This window comes from Oncorhynchus mykiss, chromosome 3 (genome assembly GCF_057628025.1).
Source record: "Oncorhynchus mykiss isolate SJ-2025 chromosome 3, ASM5762802v1, whole genome shotgun sequence".
NCBI lineage: Eukaryota > Metazoa > Chordata > Actinopteri > Salmoniformes > Salmonidae > Oncorhynchus > Oncorhynchus mykiss.
In genome coordinates, this window is record NC_143024.1 from 6,652,501 (window position 1) to 6,675,000 (window position 22,500).

At 49.8% G+C, this 22,500-nt stretch overlaps 1 protein-coding gene across 4 annotated transcripts in view; it reads right to left on the reverse strand.

Annotated features, from left to right (window-relative positions):
* LOC149984286 (oxysterol-binding protein-related protein 10-like) overlaps positions 1 to 22,500 on the reverse strand; it is a 113,128-nt gene that overhangs the window by 59,591 nt on the left and 31,037 nt on the right. Inside the window, exons 4-7 of one of the 4 annotated variants that reach the window (XM_090219745.1) lie at positions 22,170 to 22,409; positions 4,595 to 4,771; positions 3,758 to 3,938; positions 2,699 to 2,820 (exon numbers count right to left, since the gene is read on the reverse strand). In XM_090219745.1, coding sequence (XP_090075871.1) covers positions 2,699 to 2,820; positions 3,758 to 3,938; positions 4,595 to 4,771; positions 22,170 to 22,409 — 720 coding nt within the window. Of the gene's footprint in view, positions 1 to 2,698; positions 2,821 to 3,757; positions 3,939 to 4,283; positions 4,368 to 4,594; positions 4,772 to 22,169; positions 22,458 to 22,500 lie in introns of those variants that run through there. The other 3 variants (XM_090219749.1, XM_090219737.1, XM_090219742.1) reach the window with 3 other exon arrangements.

Consider the following 22,500-nt stretch of genomic DNA (forward strand, 5'->3'; position numbering starts at 1 on the left):
TCACAACCACAGACACACTATATAGTTCAGTCACAACCACAGACACACTATATAGTTCAGTCACAGACACACTATATAGTTCAGTCACAACCACAGACACACTATATAGTTCAGTCACAACCACAGACACACTATATAGTTCAGTCACAACCACAGACACACTATATAGTTCAGTCACAGACACAGACACACTATATAGTTCAGTCACAGCCACAGACACACTATATAGTTCAGTCACAACCACAGACACACTATATAGTTCAGTCACAACCACAGACACACTATATAGTTCAGTCACAGACACAGACACACTATATAGTTCAGTCACAACCACAGACACACTATATAGTTCAGTCACAGCCACAGACACACTATATAGTTCAGTCACAACCACAGACACACTATATAGTTCAGTCACAGCCACAGACACACTATATAGTTCAGTCACAACCACAGACACACTATATAGTTCAGTCACAGCCACAGACACACTATATAGTTCAGTCACAACCACAGACACACTATATAGTTCAGTCACAACCACAGACACACTATATAGTTCAGTCACAACCACAGACACACTATATAGTTCAGTCACAACCACAGACACACTATATAGTTCAGTCACAACCACAGACACACTACATAGTTCAGTCACAACCACAGACACACTGTCGACATCAGCCCAGCCACAGACACACTACATAGTTCAGTCACAACCACAGACACACTATATAGTTCAGTCACAACCACAGACACACTATATAGTTCAGTCACAGCCACAGACACACTATATAGTTCAGTCACAGCCACAGACACACTATATAGTTCAGTCACAACCACAGACACACTATATAGTTCAGTCACAACCACAGACACACTATATAGTTCAGTCACAACCACAGACACACTATATAGTTCAGTCACAACCACAGACACACTATATAGTTCAGTCACAACCACAGACACACTACATAGTTCAGTCACAACCACAGACACACTGTCGACATCAGCCCAGCCACAGACACACTACATAGTTCAGTCACAGCCACAGACACACTATATAGTTCAGTCACAGACACACTATATAGTTCAGTCACAACCACAGACACACTGTCGACATCAGCCCAGCCACAGACACACTACATAGTTCAGTCACAACCACAGACACACTGTACAGTTCAGTCACAGCCACAGGCAGGCAGGCAGGAAGGCAGAGCCAGCGATACTCTATCCCTGAGTCCTGTCTGTCTATGTGAGTGGCCAGGCAGGATGGAGGAAAGGAGAGATGAGATGAGGAGAGACCAGGAGAAGAGAGGAGGATTGGAGCAGAGCTCTGTATCCTCATAGACCCACTGATAGGGCCTGATGGGGCCTGAGTCATGCTGTTCTGCTACTCATCAGGGCTGAGAGGGAGGGGTGATTAGTATTTAGGAGGGGAGATGAGATGAGGAGAGACCAGGAGAAGAGAGGAGGATCGGAGCAGAGCTCTGTATCCTCATGGACCCACTGATAGGGCCTGATGGGGCCTGATGGGGCCTGAGTCATGCTGTTCTGCTACTCATCAGGGCTGAGAGAAGAGGGGAGATTAGTATTTAGCTCAATAGGAGGGGAGAGGAGTGAAGTGTTTTAGGCTGGGTTTCTGTACAGCACTTTGAGATATCAGCTGATGTACGAAGGGCTATATAAATAAATTTGATTTGATTTGAAGTGTATATCGACTGATGATTATTCTGAGATGAACTGATGAGAAGGAAAACACAGGGAGTAACATCATTGTGGCTCTGCTGTTAAGAGAGCTTTGGATAATTACTTAACAGGAATACAAAATATGGACTAAAAACATATTGTCTTTTCTTTGGAGAAGAATCAGGGAAAGAGAGACCGAGACCGAGATTGAGAGAGAGGGAGAGAGAGAGAGAGGGAGACGGAGAGGGAGAGAGAGAGAGAGAGAGAGAGGGAGACAGAGAGCCAGAGCCAGAGCCATAGACACAGAGAGAGAGAGAGAGAGAGAGAGAGAGAGAGAGAGAGACAGAGAGGGAGGGAGAGAGAGAGAGAGAGAGAGAGACAGAGAGGGAGAGAGACAGAGAGAGAGAGAGACAGAGAGGGAGAGAGACAGAGAGAGAGAGAGAGAGAGAGAGAGAGAGAGAGAGAGAGTGTGAGAGAGAGAGAGAGAGAGAGACAGAAGGAGAGTTGAACTGGGAGAGAAGAGGAAATTTCTGTCTACGTCATCTTGGATGCACTGACTCACTCTCCCTCCTGAGGGAGCTGGTTTCCTCCATCACGCATAAGAAACATCCAAACTAACTGGCTTTCATCCATCACACATAAGAAACATCCAAACTAGCTGGCTTTCACTCCCCAGTCTCCCAGGAAAAACAGAGAAACATTCAAACTAGAACATGGCCAATTAGAACACTTCCCCCTGTAGAATATAAGTTTCTTTCTCTCTCCCCCTTCTCTCTCTCTCTCTTCCTACCTCCCTCCCCCTTCTCCTTCTCCTCCTCCCTCCCTCCCTCCCTCCCTACCTCCTTGAACCTCTCCCTCCCTTCTCCCTCCCCTCTCCCTCCCTCCCTCCCCCCCCCCCCCTCCCTCCCTCCCTCCCTCCCTCCCTCCCTCCCTCCCTCTCTCCCTCCCAGTAGGTGAGAGAATACATGGTGTTATTTCTCCCAACACAGAGAGCAGGTGTGTTTCTTACCACAGAGTTGCTGACCACCTCCTTGTTGATGTGTGCTGGAGAGGGAAAATGTGGAAGAGGTGTCCCTCCTCTACTGGTCACCTGTTTCTCTGAGGGAGATCTAGACCATCCTGCGAAGCTGTCTGGAGACAGACAGAACATACTGACCATCAGGAACACACTGACCATCAGGAACACATACTGACCACCAGAAACACATACTGACCATCAGGAACACACACTGACCATCAGGAACACATACTGACCATCAGGAACACACTGACCATCAGGAACACATACTGATCATCAGGAACACACTGACCATCAGGAACACACTGACCATCAGGAACACACTGACCATCAGGAAGATACTGACCATCAGGAACACACTGACCATCAGGAACACACACTGACCATCAGGAACACACTGACCACCAGGAACACACTGACCACCAGGAACACACTGACCACCAGGAACACACTGACCATCAGGAACACACTGACCACCAGGAACACACTGACCACCAGGAACACACACTGACCACCAGGAACACACTGACCACCAGGAACACACTGACCACCAGGAACACACTGACCACCAGGAACACACACTGACCACCAGGAACACACTGACCACCAGGAACACACTGACCACCAGGAACACACACTGACCATCAGGAACACACACTGACCACCAGGAACACACTGACCATCAGGAACACACTGACCATCAGGAACACACACTGACCACCAGGAACACATACTAACCATCACGAACACACTGACCACCAGGAACACATACTAACCATCACGAACACACTGACCACCAGGAACACACACTGACCATCAGGAACACACACTGACCACCAGGAACACACTGACCATCAGGAACACACTGACCATCAGGAACACACACTGACCACCAGGAACACATACTAACCATCACGAACACACTGACCACCAGGAACACACACTGACCATCAGGAACACACACTGACCACCAGGAACACACTGACCACCAGGAACACACTGACCACCAGGAACACACCGGTTACAGAGAGACTCTAATAGTAAACTGACCTGATGGTGCGGTGGGAACATGGTTGGGATCCAGGCTCATCTGCTTCTTGAACTGGTTGTGGTTGTGGTTGTGAGTCTGACTGGAGATGTTGCTGTTACTCTGGCTGGACGTCTGTTTGTGGATGGGACTCTGACTCCGGTCCTGGCTGTCTGAGCGACCCAGGGTGACATGCTGCGCGGCCTGGGATCGGAGAGGAGAACAATACTAATCTCTTAGGAAACAGAAATGGATCTCCTGCTGTATCCAACCCCTGTGATAGGTTGGAGAGGATCTCCTGTTGTATCCAACCCCTCTGATAGGTTGGAGAGGATCTCCAGCTGTATCCAACCCCTCTGATACCTGGCTGACAGCATGTGGAGACACTCCCCCCAGACAGGAGAGGGTAGCTGCTGACGTACCTGGCTGACAGCATGTGGAGACACTCCCCCAGGCAGGAGAGGGTAGCTGCTGATGTACCTGGCAGACATTGTGTTGCAGCATGTGGAGACACTCCCCCCAGACAGGAGAGGGTAGCTGCTGATGTACCTGGCTGACATTGTGTTGCAGCATGTGGAGACACTCCCCCAGACAGGAGAGGGTAGCTGCTGACGTACCTGGCTGACAGCATGTGGAGACACTCCCCCAGACAGGAGAGGGTAGCTGCTGACGTACCTGGCTGACAGCATGTGGAGACACTCCCCCCAGACAGGAGAGGGTAGCTGCTGACGTACCTGGCTGACATTGTGTTGCAGCATGTGGAGACACTCCCCCAGACAGGAGAGGGTAGCTGCTGACGTACCTGGCTGACAGCATGTGGAGACACTCCCCCAGACAGGAGAGGGTAGCTGCTGACGTACCTGGCTGACATTGTGTTGCAGCATGTGGAGACACTCCCCCAGACAGGAGAGGGTAGCTGCTGACGTGGCCTTGAGGAGGAGAAGGTCCTGGTCTAAGGAGGACAGAGGACCACGGGAGGGCAGGGACTCTATGGAGTTAACCAGGTTCTTCTGTTGGCCCTCCGCCTGGGTCATCACCTAGAGGGAGGGAGGAGAGAGGTTAAATAACACACACACACACACACACACACACACACACACACACACACACACACACACACACACACACACACACACACACACACACACACACACACATACACACACAAACAAGCAAGCAAGCGCTGGTCGCCTAGGGCTCTGTAAGTCCAATCTGTGAATCTGTACGGCCCAGCCATCCAAGGAGCAGGTAACTGCTGGGTGAATCTGTACGGCCCGGCCATCCAAGGAGCAGGTAACTGCTGGGTGAATCTGTACGGCCCAGCCATCCAAGGAGCAGGTAACTGCTGGGTGAATCTGTACGGCCCGGCCATCCAAGGAGCAGGTAACTGCTGGGTGAATCTGTACGGCCCGGCCATCCAAGGAGCAGGTAACTGCTGGGTGAATCTGTACGGCCCAGCCATCCAAGGAGCAGGTAACTGCTGGGTGAATCTGTACGGCCCGGCCATCCAAGGAGCAGGTAACTGCTGGGTGAATCTGTACGGCCCAGCCATCCAAGGAGCAGGTAACTGCTGGGTGAATCTGTACGGCCCGGCCATCCAAGGAGCAGGTAACTGCTGGGTGAATCTGTACGGCCCAGCCAATCAAAGAGCAGGTACCTGCTGGATGAATCTCTATGTAGGAACAGCTGAGGTGTTCTACAAATTGACAAATGCATGTTGGGACGACATGCCAAAGCAAGATATGTGACTGTAGCTAGTCAAAGCATGGGAGGAGAATTGTGGGGTAGTTAAAGTATTCTATATAGATGTAGGCACTGTAGGGGCACAGCCAGTAATGTAGGCAGGCGGTGGGGGCCTGAGAGTCATGACAATTCTCAGCCACCTACCCTGTCTGGTTCGGTCTGTCTCTCAGCCACCTACCCTGTCTGGTTCGGTCTGTCTCTCAGCCACCTACCCTGTCTGGTTCAGTCTGTCTCTCAGCCACCTACCCTGTCTGGTTCAGTCTGTCTCTCAGCCACCTACCCTGAGCCATATGCTACCTGTCTGGTTCAGTCTGTCTCTCAGCCACCTACCCTGCTCCATATGCTACCTGTCTGGTTCAGTCTGTCTCTCAGCCACCTACCCTGTCTGGTTCAGTCTGTCTCTCAGCCAGCTACCCTGTCTGGTTCAGTCTGTCTCTCAGCCAGCTACCCTGTCTGGTTCAGTCTGTCTCTCAGCCACCTACCCTGTCTGGTTCAGTCTGTCTCTCAGCCACCTACCCTGAGCCATATGCTACCTGTCTGGTTCAGTCTGTCTCTCAGCCACCTACCCTGATCCATATGCTACCTGTCTGGTTCAGTCTTTCTCTCAGCCACCTACCCTGTCTGGTTCAGTCTGTCTCTCAGCCAGCTACCCTGTCTGGTTCAGTCTGTCTCTCAGCCAGCTACCCTGTCTGGTTCAGTCTGTCTCTCAGCCATCTACCCTGTCTGGTTCAGTCTGTCTCTCAGCCACCTACCCTGTCTGGTTCAGTCTGTCTCTCAGCCACCTACCCTGTCTGGTTCAGTCTGTCTCTCAGCCACCTACCCTGAGCCATATGCTACCTGTCTGGTTCAGTCTGTCTCTCAGCCACCTACCCTGATCCATATGCTACCTGTCTGGTTCAGTCTGTCTCTCAGCCACCTACCCTGTCTGGTTCAGTCTGTCTCTCAGCCAGCTACCCTGTCTGGTTCAGTCTGTCTCTCAGCCTCCTACCCTGTCTGGTTCAGTCTGTCTCTCAGCCACCTACCCTGTCTGGTTCAGTCTGTCTCTCAGCCAGCTACCCTGTCTGGTTCAGTCTGTCTCTCAGCCACCTACCCTGAGCCATATGCTACCTGTCTGGTTCAGTCTGTCTCTCAGCCACCTACCCTGTCTGGTTCAGTCTGTCTCTCAGCCACCTACCCTGAGCCATATGCTACCTGTCTGGTTCGGTCTGTCTCTCAGCCACCTACCCTGTCTGGTTTAGTCTGTCTCTCAGCCACCTACCCTGTTGGTTCAGTCTGTCTCTCAGCCACCTACCCTGTCTGGTTCAGTCTGTCTCTGTCACGAACATAATTACATCTGGCACCTCTGACAGCTAGGTGGGCTGGGAGAAGGACAGGATTATGCTGTCTCTCTCTCTCTCTCTCTCCCTCTCACACACAAACACAAATAAGCTATACTCTTGTGAGTGCTCACTGTCTGTGACTCATCGGCAGGGAGATAAGGAGAGTGGAGGTAGCATGAGCATGAACTCAATTAAACACACACACACACACACACAAACACACACACACACCATTCACACCACTCACACCACACCTCTCACACACACACCAATCACTTGTTCTTCACAAAATGGAACATCCATTCCTCATTCACACCTCACACACACCACTTACACAGACAAACACACACACACCACGTACACAGACAAACACACACACACCACCTACACAGACAAACACACACACCACTTACAGAGACAAGCACACACACACCTCTTACACAGACACACACACACACACACACACACACACACACACACACACACACACACCTCTTACACAGACAAACACACACACAGACACAAACCTCACGCACGCACACACAAATACATTGTTATTCATCACATGCTTCGTAAACAACAGGTGTAGACTAACAGTCTCGGTGCACCGGTAACAATGCCATGCGGTAGCAGAGAGAACAGACTATGACTGCCTTCCTCTGACACCGCCTGGTATAGAGGTCCTGGATGGCAGGAAGATTGGACCCAGTGGTGTAGTGCCATGCGGTAGCAGAGAGAACAGTCTATGACTGGACTCTGACAATGTTTTGAGCCTTCCTCTGACACCGCCTGGTATAGAGGTCCTGGATGGCAGGAAGCTTGGACCCAGTGGTGACCTGGGCAGTACACAGTACCCTCTGTAGCACCTTACAGTTAGATGCCAAGCAGTTGCAATACCAGGCGGTGATGCAGCCAGTCAAGATGCTCTCAATGGTGCAACTGTAGAAATTTTTGAGGATCTTTTCAGCCTCCTGAGGGGGAAGAGGCGTTGTCGTGCCCTCCTCATGACTGTGTTTGGTGTGTTTGGACCAAGATAGATCCTTAGTGTTGTGGACAACGAGGAACTTGAAGTTCTCAACCCCGGCTCCACTACAACCCCGTCGATGAGGATGAGGGGACGTGCTCAACCCTCCGTTTACTGTAGTCCACCATCAGCTCCTCGGTGTTGCTGAGAAGCCACACACTCTCACAAACCGTGACATCAGCCCATCTCACTAACTTAATAATGACTTTACCGGGGAGAAAAGAGGAGCAGGACCGAGAGCTGATGTGGACAGATAGTCTCTCCAGGTTTCTGCTAGCAGCCCTATAACAGACTGCCACTCAACGTGTTATAATGTCTCTGTCCCAAAACGGCACCCTATATTCCCTATGAAGTGTGCACTTATATTGACTTTGTATGGGGAATAGGGTGCCGTTTTGAGATGCATGCCAGTGTCTGTCACACTACGGGGGGTAAACTTTAGCATCGCTTCTGCCGCTAGCAAAGTCATATCCCAACCCTTCAGTTTCATATTCCAACCTTTCAGTTTCATATTCCAACCTTTCAGTTTCATATTCCAACCTTTCAGTTTCATATTCCAACCTTTCAGTTTCATATTCCAACCTTTCAGTTTCATATTCCAACCTTTCAGTTTCATATTCCAACCCTTCAGTTTCATATTCCAACCTTTCAGTTTCATATTCCAACCTCTCAGTTTCATATCCCAACCTTTCAGTTTCATATTCCAACCCTCATGAAAAATGGATGCCACTTCTCTGTTCTTCATAAACGACAGAAAGTCATGATTTTGCAAAAAAAAATGAACAGAACACAAAGGAGGAGAAAAACACAGGTCCTTGATCTCTCTAGGAGATAGGGTCGGTCCCTATTCTAGGGCTTTACTAGGGTTGGTCCCTGTTCTAGGGCTTTACAAGGGTCGGTCCCTATTCTAGGGTTTACTAGGGTCGGTCCCTATTCTAGGGATTTACTAGGGTTGGTCCCTATTCTAGGGCTTTACTAGGGTTGGCCCCTATTCTAGGGCTTTACTAGGGTCGGTCCCTATTCTAGGGCTTTACTAGGGTTGGCCCCTATTCTAGGGCTTTACTAGGGTCGGTCCCTATTCTAGGACTTTACTAGGGTTGGCCCCTATTCTAGGGCTTTACTAGGGTTGGTCCCTATTCTAGGACTTTACTAGGGTTGGTCCCTATTCTAGGGCTTTACTAGGATTGGTCCCTATTCTAGGGCTTTACTAGGGTTGGTCCCTATTCTAGGGCTTTACTAGGGTTGGTCCCTAATCTAGGGCTTTACTAGGGTTGGTCCCTATTCTAGGGCTTTACTAGGGTTGGTCCCTATTCTAGGGCTTTACTAGGGTTGGTCCCTATTCTAGGGCTTTACTAGGGTTGGCCCCTATTCTAGGGCTTTACTAGGGTTGGCCCCTATTCTAGGGCTTTACTAGGGTTGGTCCCTATTCTAAGGCTTTACTAGGGTTGGTCCCTATTCTAGGGCTTTACTAGGGTCGGTCCCTATTCTAGGGCTTTACTAGGGTCGGTCCCTATTCTAGGGCTTTACTAGGGTTGGTCCCTATTCTAGGGCTTTACTAGGGTTGGTCCCTATTCTAGGGCTTTACTAGGGTTGGTCCCTATTCTAGGACTTTACTAGGGTCGGTTCCTATTCCAGGGATTTACTGTCTGTCTGTCTGTCTGTCTGTCTGTCTGTCTGTCTGTCTCTCTCTTTTCCTCTCTCATTTATTTCCTTCTCCCCATCTCTCTCTTCCCCCTCGCCCCTCTCTCTCTCCATCTCTCTCTCTCTCTCTCAACCCCGGCTCCACTACAACCCCGTCGATGAGGATGAGGGGACGTGCTCAACCCTCCGTTTACTGTAGTCCACCATCAGCTCCTCGGTGTTGCTGAGAAGCCACACACTCTCACAAACCGTGACATCAGCCCATCTCACTAACTTAATAATGACTTTACCGGGGAGAAAAGAGGAGCAGGACCGAGAGCTGATGTGGACAGATAGTCTCTCCAGGTTTCTGCTAGCAGCCCTATAACAGACTGCCACTCAACGTGTTATAATGTCTCTGTCCCAAAACGGCACCCTATATTCCCTATGAAGTGTGCACTTATATTGACTTTGTATGGGGAATAGGGTGCCGTTTTGAGATGCATGCCAGTGTCTGTCACACTACGGGGGGTAAACTTTAGCATCGCTTCTGCCGCTAGCAAAGTCATATCCCAACCCTTCAGTTTCATATTCCAACCTTTCAGTTTCATATTCCAACCTTTCAGTTTCATATTCCAACCTTTCAGTTTCATATTCCAACCTTTCAGTTTCATATTCCAACCCTTCAGTTTCATATTCCAACCCTTCAGTTTCATATTCCAACCTCTCAGTTTCATATCCCAACCTTTCAGTTTCATATTCCAACCCTCATGAAAAATGGATGCCACTTCTCTGTTCTTCATAAACGACAGAAAGTCATGATTTTGCAAAAAAAAATGAACAGAACACAAAGGAGGAGAAAAACACAGGTCCTTGATCTCTCTAGGAGATAGGATCGGTCCCTATTCTAGGGCTTTACTAGGGTTGGTCCCTATTCTAGGGCTTTACAAGGGTCGGTCCCTATTCTAGGGCTTTACTAGGGTTGGTCCCTATTCTAGGGCTTTACTAGGGTTGGTCCCTATTCTAGGACTTTACTAGGGTTGGCCCCTATTCTAGGGCTTTACTAGGGTTGGCCCCTATTCTAGGACTTTACTAGGGTCGGTTCCTATTCCAGGGATTTACTGTCTGTCTGTCTGTCTGTCTGTCTGTCTGTCTGTCTGTCTGTCTGTCTGTCTGTCTCTCTCTTTTCCTCTCTCATTTATTTCCTTCTCCCCATCTCTCTCTTCCCCCTCACCCCTCTCTCTCTCCATCTCTGTCTCTGTCTCTCTATATATATCTCTCTCTCTCTCTCTCTCTCCATCTCTCTCTCTTATCAGTCTTAGCCCTGTGGTCTCTGGGGCCAGCAACATTCTTTCAGAGGAGTCATTAATTCTTGCAAGTCACAGACACACAAACATACACAAACACACACACACACACACTGTTCCCTGAACTCTATGAAGATTCCTTTGTTCTCAGCTTAGACCTGAATCAAAGAGACAGAGACAGAGACATAGACAGCTTCACAATGAAAAGAAAAACTCCAAAGATATGCCACCGACAGATAAAATCCATCACTCTTTCTTTCCCATGTACTCTCTCCCTTTCTCTTAAGTCTCCTACCTCTCTCTGTATCCCTGTTACTTCTCATCCCCTTTTCTCTCCCCCTTCTCTCTCTCTCTCTCTCACCCTTTCTCTCTCTCTCCCCCCTCTCTCTCTCTATCTCTCTCTCTCTCTCTCTCACCCTCACTCTCTCTCTCTCCACCCTCTCTCTCCACCCTCTCTCTCTCTCACCCTCACTCTCTCTCTCTCTCTCTCTCTCTCTCTCCCCTCTCTCTCTCCCTCTCTCTCTCTCTCTCACCCTCTCTCTCCCTCTCTCTCTCTCTCTCTTTCTCTCTCTCTCCCCCTCTCTCTCCCCCCCTCTCTCTCTCCCTCTCTCCCCTCCCTCTCTCTCTCTCTCTCCCTCTCTCTCACTCCCCCTCTGTGTCACACATATTATTTTTTCCCTCTCTCCCTCCCCCTCTCTCTCTCCCTCTCTCTCCCTCCCCCTCTCTCCCCTCTCTCTCCCTCCCCCTCTCTCTCTCTCTCTCTCCCTCTCTCTCTGTATTTTGTAATATATATTCATCACCTGGTGTAATGTTCTGGTGCAGTATAGTGGGGTGCTCATCATGCCCTCCATCCCTCCTCTTCCTCTTTCCACATCCCTCTCCTCTTCCTCTCTCCACATCCCTCTCCTCTTCCTCTCTTCATATCCCTCTCCTCTTCCTCTCTCCACATCCCTCTCATGTTCCTCTCTCCACATCCCTCTCCTCTTCCTCTCCCCACATCCCACTCCTCTTCATCTCTCCACATCCCTCTCCCTCTTCCTCTCCCCACATCCCTCTCCTCTTCCTCTCTCCACATCCCTCTCCCTCTTCCTCTCCCCACATCCCTCCCCTCTTCCTCTCTCCACATCCCTCTCCTCCTCCTCTCTCCACATCCCTCTCCCTCTCCCCACATCCCTCTCCTGTTCCTCTGTCCCCTTCCCAGGGCCTGTCATTAGATGGCTCCAGGTAGAAATTACCCAGAAGCACTGATAGCATCAGTTTACCTTGCCCAAAAATCCTGGTGTGCTGTCCTTCCTTACGGAAAGGGAATGTCCTCGTGTACTATCCCTGCTCAACCAATGAAAACATGCATTGCTGATAAGGAAGAAGTGAAATCCCCTGCTTAGGGTTGTACGTCTGTCAGCCGCCTGGCTCAGTAATCTAATAAAAAGGCAGTAATACAGTTCAAAGGTCATGCTAGATCCCCCCCCCCCCCCCCCCCCCATCAAAAAGGGCAGAGTTAGATTTTAGGGTCTGAGGGTCAGACCACCATCCATCCCATCCTCATCCAGGTTGATCTCCAACACCCAGGAGAGGAGAGACCTCTAGGAACCAGACACAGCACTTCCTCTTTTAAATACACATCCCACCCCTCTGTGGAGACAGAACTCAGCTAATCCCAGAGGAGAGACACAGCTGTTTAAAGGCCGGAGCCATGCAGTCACCCCTATCTCAGGAAGCCCTTTTGACCCTAATGTCAATCCAAGTAACGTAATAAGAAAATCCCCATCAAAACACGTCAGTTTAAGCTAGAGATATCAGGGTTTATTGGTGTGGGCTGTGTGTCAATCCACCACTAGAGATATCAGGGTTTATTGGTGTGGGCTGTGTGTCAATCCACCACTAGAGATATCAGGGTTTATTGGTGTGGGCTGTGTGTCAATCCACCACTAGAGATATCAGGGTTTATTGGTGTGGGCTGTGTGTCAATCCACCACTAGAGATATCAGGGTTTATTGGTGTGGGCTGTGTGTCAATCCACCACTAGAGATATCAGGGTTTATTGGTGTGGGCTGTGTGTCAATCCACCACTAGAGATATCAGGGTTTATTGGTGTGGGCTGTGTGTCAATCCACCACTAGAGATATCAGGGTTTCTTGGTGTGGGCTGTGTGTCAACGCACCACTAGAGATATCAGGGTTTCTTGGTGTGGGCTGTGTCTAGAGATATCAGGGTTTCTTGGTGTGGGCTGTGGGCTGTGTGTCAATCTCCCACTAGAGATATCAGGGTTTCTTGGTGTGGGCTGTGTGTCAATCCCCCACTAGAGATATCAGGGTTTCTTGGTGGGGGCTGTGTGTCAATCCCCCACTAGAGATATCAGGGTTTCTTGGTGCGGGCTGTGTGTCAATCCCCCACTAGAGATATCAGGGTTTCTTGGTGTGGCCTGTGTCTATAGATATCGGGTTTCTTGGTGTGGGCTGTGTGTCAATCCCCCACTAGATATATCAGGGTTTCTTGGTGTGGGCTGTGTCTAGAGATATCAAGGTTTCTTGGTGTGGGCTGTGTCTAGAGATATCAGGGTTTCTTGGTGTGGGCTGTGTCTAGAGATATCAGGGTTTCTTGGTGTGGGCTGTGTCTAGAGATATCAGGGTTTCTTGGTGTGGGCTGTGTGTCAATCCCCCACTAGAGATATCAGGGTTTCTTGGTGTGGGCTGTGTCTAGAGATATCAGGGTTTCTTGGTGTGGGCTGTGTGTCAATCCACCACTATAGATATCAGGGTTTCTTGGTGTGGGCTGTGTCTAGAGATATCAGGGTTTCTTGGTGTGGGCTGTGTCTAGAGATATCAGGGTTTCTTGGTGTGGGCTGTGTCTAGAGATATCAGGGTTTCTTGGTGTGGGCTGTGTGTCAATCCAACACATCTGTCTACTGTACGTCGGCCTTCTGCATCTGTGGAGGAAGGTGGCCGAGCTACAGCGGTGTTTGTCAGACCAGGAGACATCCTGAAAATGGATCCTCTCACGGAAACGTCTGTAGCGTCTGAACGGTTTGGCCTATAAACTAATATGACCCCTCTATGGAAAGACGAGGCTCTCACGAACACGATGATGTAACACATACAAATGAAGGTCGTTTTGTGCCAACAAAAATAAGCGGTTTAATATGTGTCCAAAAAAATATATATATATTTTCATAGCTTTTTTATATCTCCTTATTCCTTATTATTTATTTTTGGACGGTCTTTTTTTGTTGCCATTTGTGATTGTGTTATTCAGTGTGTTTCTATGGGCTTATTCAGTAGTAAAGACCAAGTATTATATAATAATAATAAAATATACCTACAGGCTTCCTAAAATTCCAATTCAAATAGCTAAATGATCCCCGGTATGACCATCTTAAAAACAATTGAATATGTTATCTTAGTAGACTTGGACTTTTAGAGGTTAAGCCAGGGAGAGATAATAGAGGCCCAGAATCAGAACCGTGACGAGGAGGGATGAAGAACTCTCAGCTCCAGGTATGAGGAAGGATATGGAAGCAAAACGCCTGAAGCATCTGTCACGCCGCAGCAGACGTTCTAATACACTCAAGATATAACATCTATTTATATATATGATAACATCTATTTCTACAAAGACAAGTTTATATAACTTCACTTGTCGACATTTTTCGACAGATGGGAAATGGGACAGGAGGGGGGGAGGAGGGGGACAGAAGGAGGAGGGGGACAGGAGGAGGAGGGGGACAGGAGGAGGAGGAGGGGGACAGGAGGGGGGGTGGAGGGGGGGGGGGGGAGGAGGGGGATAGGAGGAGGAGGGGGACAGGAGGAGGAGGAGGGGGACAGGAGGAGGGGTGAGGGGGACAGAAGTAGGGGGACAGGAGGAGGGGTGAGGGGGACAGAAGGAGGGGGACAGGAGGAGGAGGGGGACAGGAGGGGGGGTGAGGGGGACAGAAGGAGGGGGACACAAGGAGGGGGAGGAGGAGGGGGAGGAGGGGGACAGAAGGAGGGGGACAGGAGGGGGGGTGAGGGGGACAGAAGGACGGGGACAGAAGGAGGGGGAGGAGGTGGGGGAGGAGGGGGACAGAAGGAGGGGGACAGGAGGGGGGGACAGGAGGGGGACAGAAGGAGGGGGACAGGAGGAGGAGGGGAGGAGGTGGGGGAGGAGGAGGAGGAGGAGAGAGAAGACTTCTCTGTCGTGTCACCATGGTGATGGTGATGTAGTACACATAGACTGGTGAGGTAGTACACATGGAATTAGCATGTTGACTTTGTAACAGAGTGAAAGCAACTCTATAGCAACGCTGTAACGACTCTATAGCAACGCTGTAACGACGCTGAAGCAACACTGTCCGACGCTATAGCAACGCTGTAACGACGCTATAGCAACGCTGTAACGACTCTATAGCAACGCTGTAACGACTCTATAGCAACGCTGTAACGACTCTATAGCAACGCTGTAACGACGTTATAGCAACGCTGTAACGACGCTATAGCAACGCTGTAACAACGCTATAGCAACGCTGTAACGACTCTATAGCAACGCCGTAACGAATCTATAGCAACGCTATAACGACTCTTTAGCAACTCTGTAACGACTCTATAGCAACGCTGTAACGACTCTATAGCAACTCTGTAACGACTCTATAGCAACGCTGTAACGACTCTATAGCAACGCTGTAACGACTCTATAGCAACTCTGTAACGACTCTATAGCAACGCTGTAACGACTCTATAGCAACTCTGTAACGACTCTATAGCAACGCTGTAACGACTCTATAGCAACTCTGTAACGACTCTATAGCAACGCTGTAACGACTCTATAGCAACTCTGTAACGACTCTATAGCAACGCTGTAACGACTCTATAGCAACTCTGTAACGACTCTATAGCAACTCTGTAACGACTCTATAGCAACTCTGTAACGACTCTATAGCAACGCTGTAACGACTCTATAGCAACACTGTAACGACTCTATAGCAACGCTGTAACAACGCTATAGCAACACTGTAACAACGCTATAGCAACGCTGTAACGACTCTATAGCAACGCTGTAATGACGCTATAGCAACGCTGTAACGACTCTATAGCAACGCTGTAACAACGCTATAGCAACACTGTAACGACTCTATAGCAACGCTGTAACAACGCTATAGCAACGCTGTAACGACGCTATAGCAACGCTGTAACGACGCTATAGCAACGCTGTAACGACTCTATAGCAACGCTGTAACGACGCTATAGCAACGCTGTAACGACTCTATAGCAACGCTGTAACAACGCTATAGCAACACTGTAACGACTCTATAGCAACGCTGTAACAACGCTATAGCAACGCTGTAACGACGCTATAGCAACGCTGTAACGACGCTATAGCAACGCTGTAACGACTCTATAGCAACGCTGTAACGACGCTATAGCAACGCTGTAACGACTCTATAGCAACGCTGTAACAACGCTATAGCAACGCTGTAACGACGCTATAGCAACGCTGTAACGACTCTATAGCAACGCTGTAACGACGCTATAGCAATGCTGTAACAACGCTATAGCAACGCTGTAACAATGTCCACGCTACATACTGAGAAAACAAATACATCTGCTGAGAAAACACTTTCATGTGCTGAATGACTGTCTGTCTGACTGACTGTCTGTCTGTCTGACTGTCTGTCTGACTGACTGTCTGTCTGACTGACTGTCTGTCTGACTGACTGACTGTCTGTCTGACTGACTGTCTGACTGTCTGTCTGTCTGTCTGTCTGACTGACTGACTGTTTGTCTGACTGACTGTCTGTCTGACTGACTGTCTGTCTGACTGACTGTCTGTCTGACTGACTGTCTGACTGTCTGTCTGTCTGTCTGTCTGTCTGACTGTCTGTCTGACTGACTGACTGACTGTCTGTCTGTCTGTCTGTCTGTCTGACTGTCTGTCTGTCTGTCTGACTGTCTGTCTGTCTGACTGTCTGTCTGACTGTCTGTCTGTCTGTCTGTCTGTCTGTCTGTCTGACTGACTGTCTGTCTGAATGTCTGTCTGACTGTCTGTCTGTCTGTCTGACTGACTGTCTGTCTGTCTGACTGACTGTCTGTCTGACTGACTGTCTGTCTGACTGTCTGTCTGTCTGTCTGTCTGACTGTCTGACTGACTGTCTGACTGACTGTCTGTCTGTCTGTCTGTCTGTCTGTTTGACTGTCTGACTGACTGTCTGTTTGACTGACTGTCTGTCTGACTGTCTGTCTGTCTGTCTGACTGACTGTCTGACTGTCTGTCTGTCTGACTGACTGACTGTCTGTCTGTCTGACTGACTGTCTGTCTGTCTGACTGACTGTCTGTCTGACTGACTGTCTGTCTGACTGACTGACTGTCTGTCTGTCTGTCTGACTGTCTGTCTGTCTGTCTGTCTGTCTGTCTGACTGTCTGTCTGTCTGACTGTCTGTCTGACTGTCTGTCTGTCTGACTGACTGTCTGACTTACTGTCTGTCTGACTGTCTGTCTGTCTGTCTGTCTGACTGACTGTCTGTCTGAATGTCTGTCTGACTGTCTGTCTGTCTGTCTGACTGACTGTCTGTCTGACTGACTGTCTGTCTGACTGTCTGTCTGTCTGTCTGTCTGTGTGACTGTCTGACTGACTGTCTGACTGACTGTCTGTCTGACTGTCTGTCTGTCTGTCTGTCTGTCTGTCTGTTTGACTGTCTGACTGACTGTCTGTTTGACTGACTGTCTGTCTGACTGACTGTCTGTCTGTTTGACTGTCTGACTTACTGACTGTTTGACTGTCTGTCTGTCTGTCTGTTTGACTGACTGTCTGTCTGACTGACTGTCTGTCTGACTGACTGTCTGTCTGACTGACTGTCTGTCTGACTGACTGTCTGTCTGTCTGTTTGACTGACTGTCTGTCTGACTGACTGTCTGTCTGTTTGACTGTCTGACTTACTGTCTGTTTGACAGTCTGAATGACTGTCTGTCTGACTGTCTGTCTGACTGCTGGGAAGTCAGAGAGTGACAGGTTGGATCAGCCATGACATGTACGTAGCCTAGCCTCCTCTCCTCTGAGATCTACCAGAGCAGTACTACCTACTTACAGCCCTACCAGAGAGGTACAACCTACCTACCTATAGCCCTACCAGAGCAGTACTACCTACCTACAGCCCTACCAGAGCAGTACTACCTACCTACAGCCCTACCAGAGCAGTACTACCTACCTACAGCCCTACCAGAGCAGTACTACCTACCTACAGTCCTACCAGAGTAGTACTACCTACCTACAGCCCTACCAGAGCAGTACTACCTACCTACAGTCCTACCAGAGCAGTACTACCTACCTACAGTCCTAACAGAGCAGTACTACTTACCTACAGTCCTACCAGAGCAGTACTACCTACCTACAGTCCTACCAGAGCAGTAGTACCTACCTACCTACCATCCTACCAGAGCAGTACTACCTACCTACCTACAGTCCTACCAGAGCAGTACTACCTACATACCTACAGCCCTACCAGAGCAGTACTACCTACTTACAGCCCTACCAGAGAGGTACAACCTACCTACCTACAGTCCTACCAGAGCAGTACTACCTACCTACCTACAGCCCTACCAGAGCAGTACTACCTACCTACAGTCCTACCAGAGTAGTACTACCTACCTACAGCCCTACCAGAGCAGTACTACCTACCTACAGTCCTACCAGAGCAGTACTACCTACCTACAGTCCTAACAGAGCAGTACTACTTACCTACAGTCCTACCAGAGCAGTACTACCTACCTACAGTCCTACCAGAGCAGTAGTACCTACCTACCTACCATCCTACCAGAGCAGTACTACCTACCTACCTACAGTCCTACCAGAGCAGTACTACCTACATACCTACAGCCCTACCAGAGCAGTACTACCTACTTACAGCCCTACCAGAGAGGTACAACCTACCTACCTACAGTCCTACCAGAGCAGTACTACCTACCTACCTACAGCCCGACCAGAGCATTACTACCTACCTACCTACAGTCCTACCAGAGCAGTACTACCTACCTACCTACCTACAGTCCTACCAGAGCAGTACTACCTACCTACAGTCCTACCAGAGCAGTACTACCTACCTACAGCCCTACCAGAGCAGTACTACCTACCTACAGCCCTACCAGAGCAGTACTACCTACCTACAGTCCTAACAGAGCAGTACTACCTACCTACAGTCCTACCAGAGCAGTACTACCTACCTACAGTCCTACCAGAGTAGTACACCTTACCTAAAGCCCTACCAGAGCACCAGTACCTACCTACAGTCCTACCAGCGCAGTACTACCTACCTACCTACCTACCATCCTACCAGAGCAGTACTACCTACCTACCTACAGTCCTACCAGAGCAGTACTACCTACATACCTACAGCCCTACCAGAGCAGTACTACCTACTTACAGCCCTACCAGAGAGGTACAACCTACCTACCTACAGCCCTACCAGAGCAGTACTACCTACCTACAGTCCTACCAGAGCAGTACTACCTACCTACCTACAGCCCTACCAGAGCGGTACTACCTACCTACCTACAGCCCTACCAGAGCAGTACTACCTACCTACCTACAGCCCTACCAGAGCAGTACTACCTACTTACAGCCCTACCAGAGAGGTACAACCTACCTACCTACAGTCCTACCAGAGCAATACTACCTACCTACCTACAGCCCTACCAGAGCAGTACTACCTACCTACCTACAGTCCTACCAGAGCAGTACTACCTACCTACCTACCTACAGTCCTACCAGAGCAGTACTACCTACCTACAGTCCTACCAGAGCAGTACTACCTACCTACAGCCCTACCAGAGCAGTACTACCTACCTACAGCCCTACCAGAGCAGTACTACCTACCTACAGTCCTAACAGAGCAGTACTACCTACCTACAGTCCTACCAGAGCAGTACTACCTACCTACCTACAGTCCTACCAGAGCAGTACTACCTACCTACAGTCCTACCAGAGCAGTACTACCTACCTACAGTCCTACCAGAGCAGTACTACCTACCTACAGTCCTACCAGAGCAGTACTATCTACCTACAGCCCTACCAGAGCAGTACTACCTACCTACAGCCCTACCAGAGCAGTACTACCTACCTACAGTCCTACCAGAGCAGTACTACCTACCTACAGTCCTACCAGAGCAGTACTACCTACCTACAGTCCTACCAGAGCAGTACTACCTACCTACAGTCCTACCAGAGCAGTACTACCAACCCAAAGCCCTACCAGAGCACCAGTACCTACCTACAGTCCTACCAGAGCAGTACTACCTACCTACAGCCCTACCAGAGCAGTACTACCTACCTACCTACCTACCATCCTACCAGAGCAGTACTACCTACCTACCTACAGTCCTACCAGAGCAGTACCACCTACCTACCTACAGTCCTACCAGAGCAGTACTACCTACCTACCATCCTACCAGAGCAGTACTACCTACCTACAGTCCTACCAGAGCACCACTACCTACTTACAGCCCTACCAGAGAGGTACAACCTACCTACCTATAGCCCTACCAGAGCAGTACTACCTACCTACAGCCCTACCAGAGCAGTACTACCTACCTACAGCCCTACCAGAGCAGTACTACCTACCTACAGTCCTACCAGAGCAGTACTACCTACCTACAGTCCTAACAGAGCAGTACTACTTACCTACAGTCCTACCAGAGCAGTACTACCTACCTACAGTCCTAACAGAGCAGTACTACCTACCTACAGTCCTAACAGAGCAGTACTACTTACCTACAGTCCTATCAGAGCAGTACTACCTAACTACAGTCCTACCAGAGTAGTACTACCTACCTACAGCCCTACCAGAGCAGTACTACCTACCTACAGTCCTACCAGAGCAGTACTACCTACCTACAGTCCTAACAGAGCAGTACTACTTACCTACAGTCCTACCAGAGCAGTACTACCTACCTACAGTCCTACCAGAGCAGTAGTACCTACCTACCTACAATCCTACCAGAGCAGTACTACCTACATACATACAGCCCTACCAGAGCAGTACTACCTACTTACAGCCCTACCAGAGAGGTACAACCTACCTACCTACAGTCCTACCAGAGCAATACTACCTACCTACCTACAGCCCTACCAGAGCAGTACTACCTACCTACCTACAGTCCTACCAGAGCAGTACTACCTACCTACCTACCTACAGTCCTACCAGAGCAGTACTACCTACCTACAGTCCTACCAGAGCAGTACTACCTACCTACAGCCCTACCAGAGCAGTACTACCTACCTACAGCCCTACCAGAGCAGTACTACCTACCTACAGTCCTAACAGAGCAGTACTACCTACCTACAGTCCTACCAGAGCAGTACTACCTACCTACCTACAGTCCTACCAGAGCAGTACTACCTACCTACAGTCCTACCAGAGCAGTACTACCTACCTACAGTCCTACCAGAGCAGTACTACCTACCTACAGTCCTACCAGAGCAGTACTATCTACCTACAGCCCTACCAGAGCAGTACTACCTACCTACAGCCCTACCAGAGCAGTACTACCTACCTACAGTCCTACCAGAGCAGTACTACCTACCTACAGTCCTACCAGAGCAGTACTACCTACCTACAGTCCTACCAGAGCAGTACTACCTACCTACAGTCCTACCAGAGTAGTACTACCAACCTAAAGCCCTACCAGAGCACCAGTACCTACCTACAGTCCTACCAGAGCAGTACTACCTACCTACAGCCCTACCAGAGCAGTACTACCTACCTACCTACCTACCTACCTACCTACCATCCTACCAGAGCAGTACTACCTACCTACCTACAGTCCTACCAGAGCAGTACCACCTACCTACCTACAGTCCTACCAGAGCAGTACTACCTACCTACCATCCTACCAGAGCAGTACTACCTACCTACAGTCCTACCAGAGCACCACTACCTACCTACAGCCCTACCAGAGCAGTACTACCTACCTACAGCCCTACCAGAGCAGTACTACCTACCTACAGCCCTACCAGAGCAGTACTACCTACCTACAGTCCTACCAGAGCAGTACTACCTACCTACAGCCCTACCAGAGCAGTACTACCTACCTACAGTCCTACCAGAGCAGTACTACCTACCTACAGCCCTACCAGAGCAGTACTACCTACCTACAGTCCTACCAGAGCAGTACTACCTACCTACAGCCCTACCAGATCAGTACTACCTACCTACAGTCCTACCAGAGCAGTACTACCTACCTACAGCCCTACCAGAGCAGTACTACCTACCTACCTACCTACCTACCTACCTACCTACCTACCTACCTACCTACAGCCCTACCAGAGCAGTACTACCTACCTACAGCCCTACCAGAGCAGTACTACCTACCTACAGTCCTACCAGAGCAGTACTACCTACCTACAGTCCTACCAGAGCAGTACTACCTAACTACAGCCCTACTAGAGCAGCAGCCCTACCTCTTTGACCTGGCTCAGCCTCCCTGGAGCAGGGTGGTAGTTCTGGTTGTTCTGGGTCCTGGCCCGGCGGGCCGCAGCAGGGGATCTGTGATGGGTGATGGTGACGACCCCTCCAACCCCAGGGTAGAGAGGTTTTCTCTGGGTACCAGGTGAGGAGGAGGTGAAGGAGGAGGCGACGGGCGGGGCAGGGTGGCGGTGGCTGAGTGGAGGAGGGAGCACGGAGAAGCTGAGTGTCCGGCCCTGGGTGGAGGAGTAGGTGGTGAAGGAGGTGGAGGAAGAGGAGGTAGCCTGAAAGAGACTGCAGCAGCAGCAGTCAGAGGAGCCAGAACAG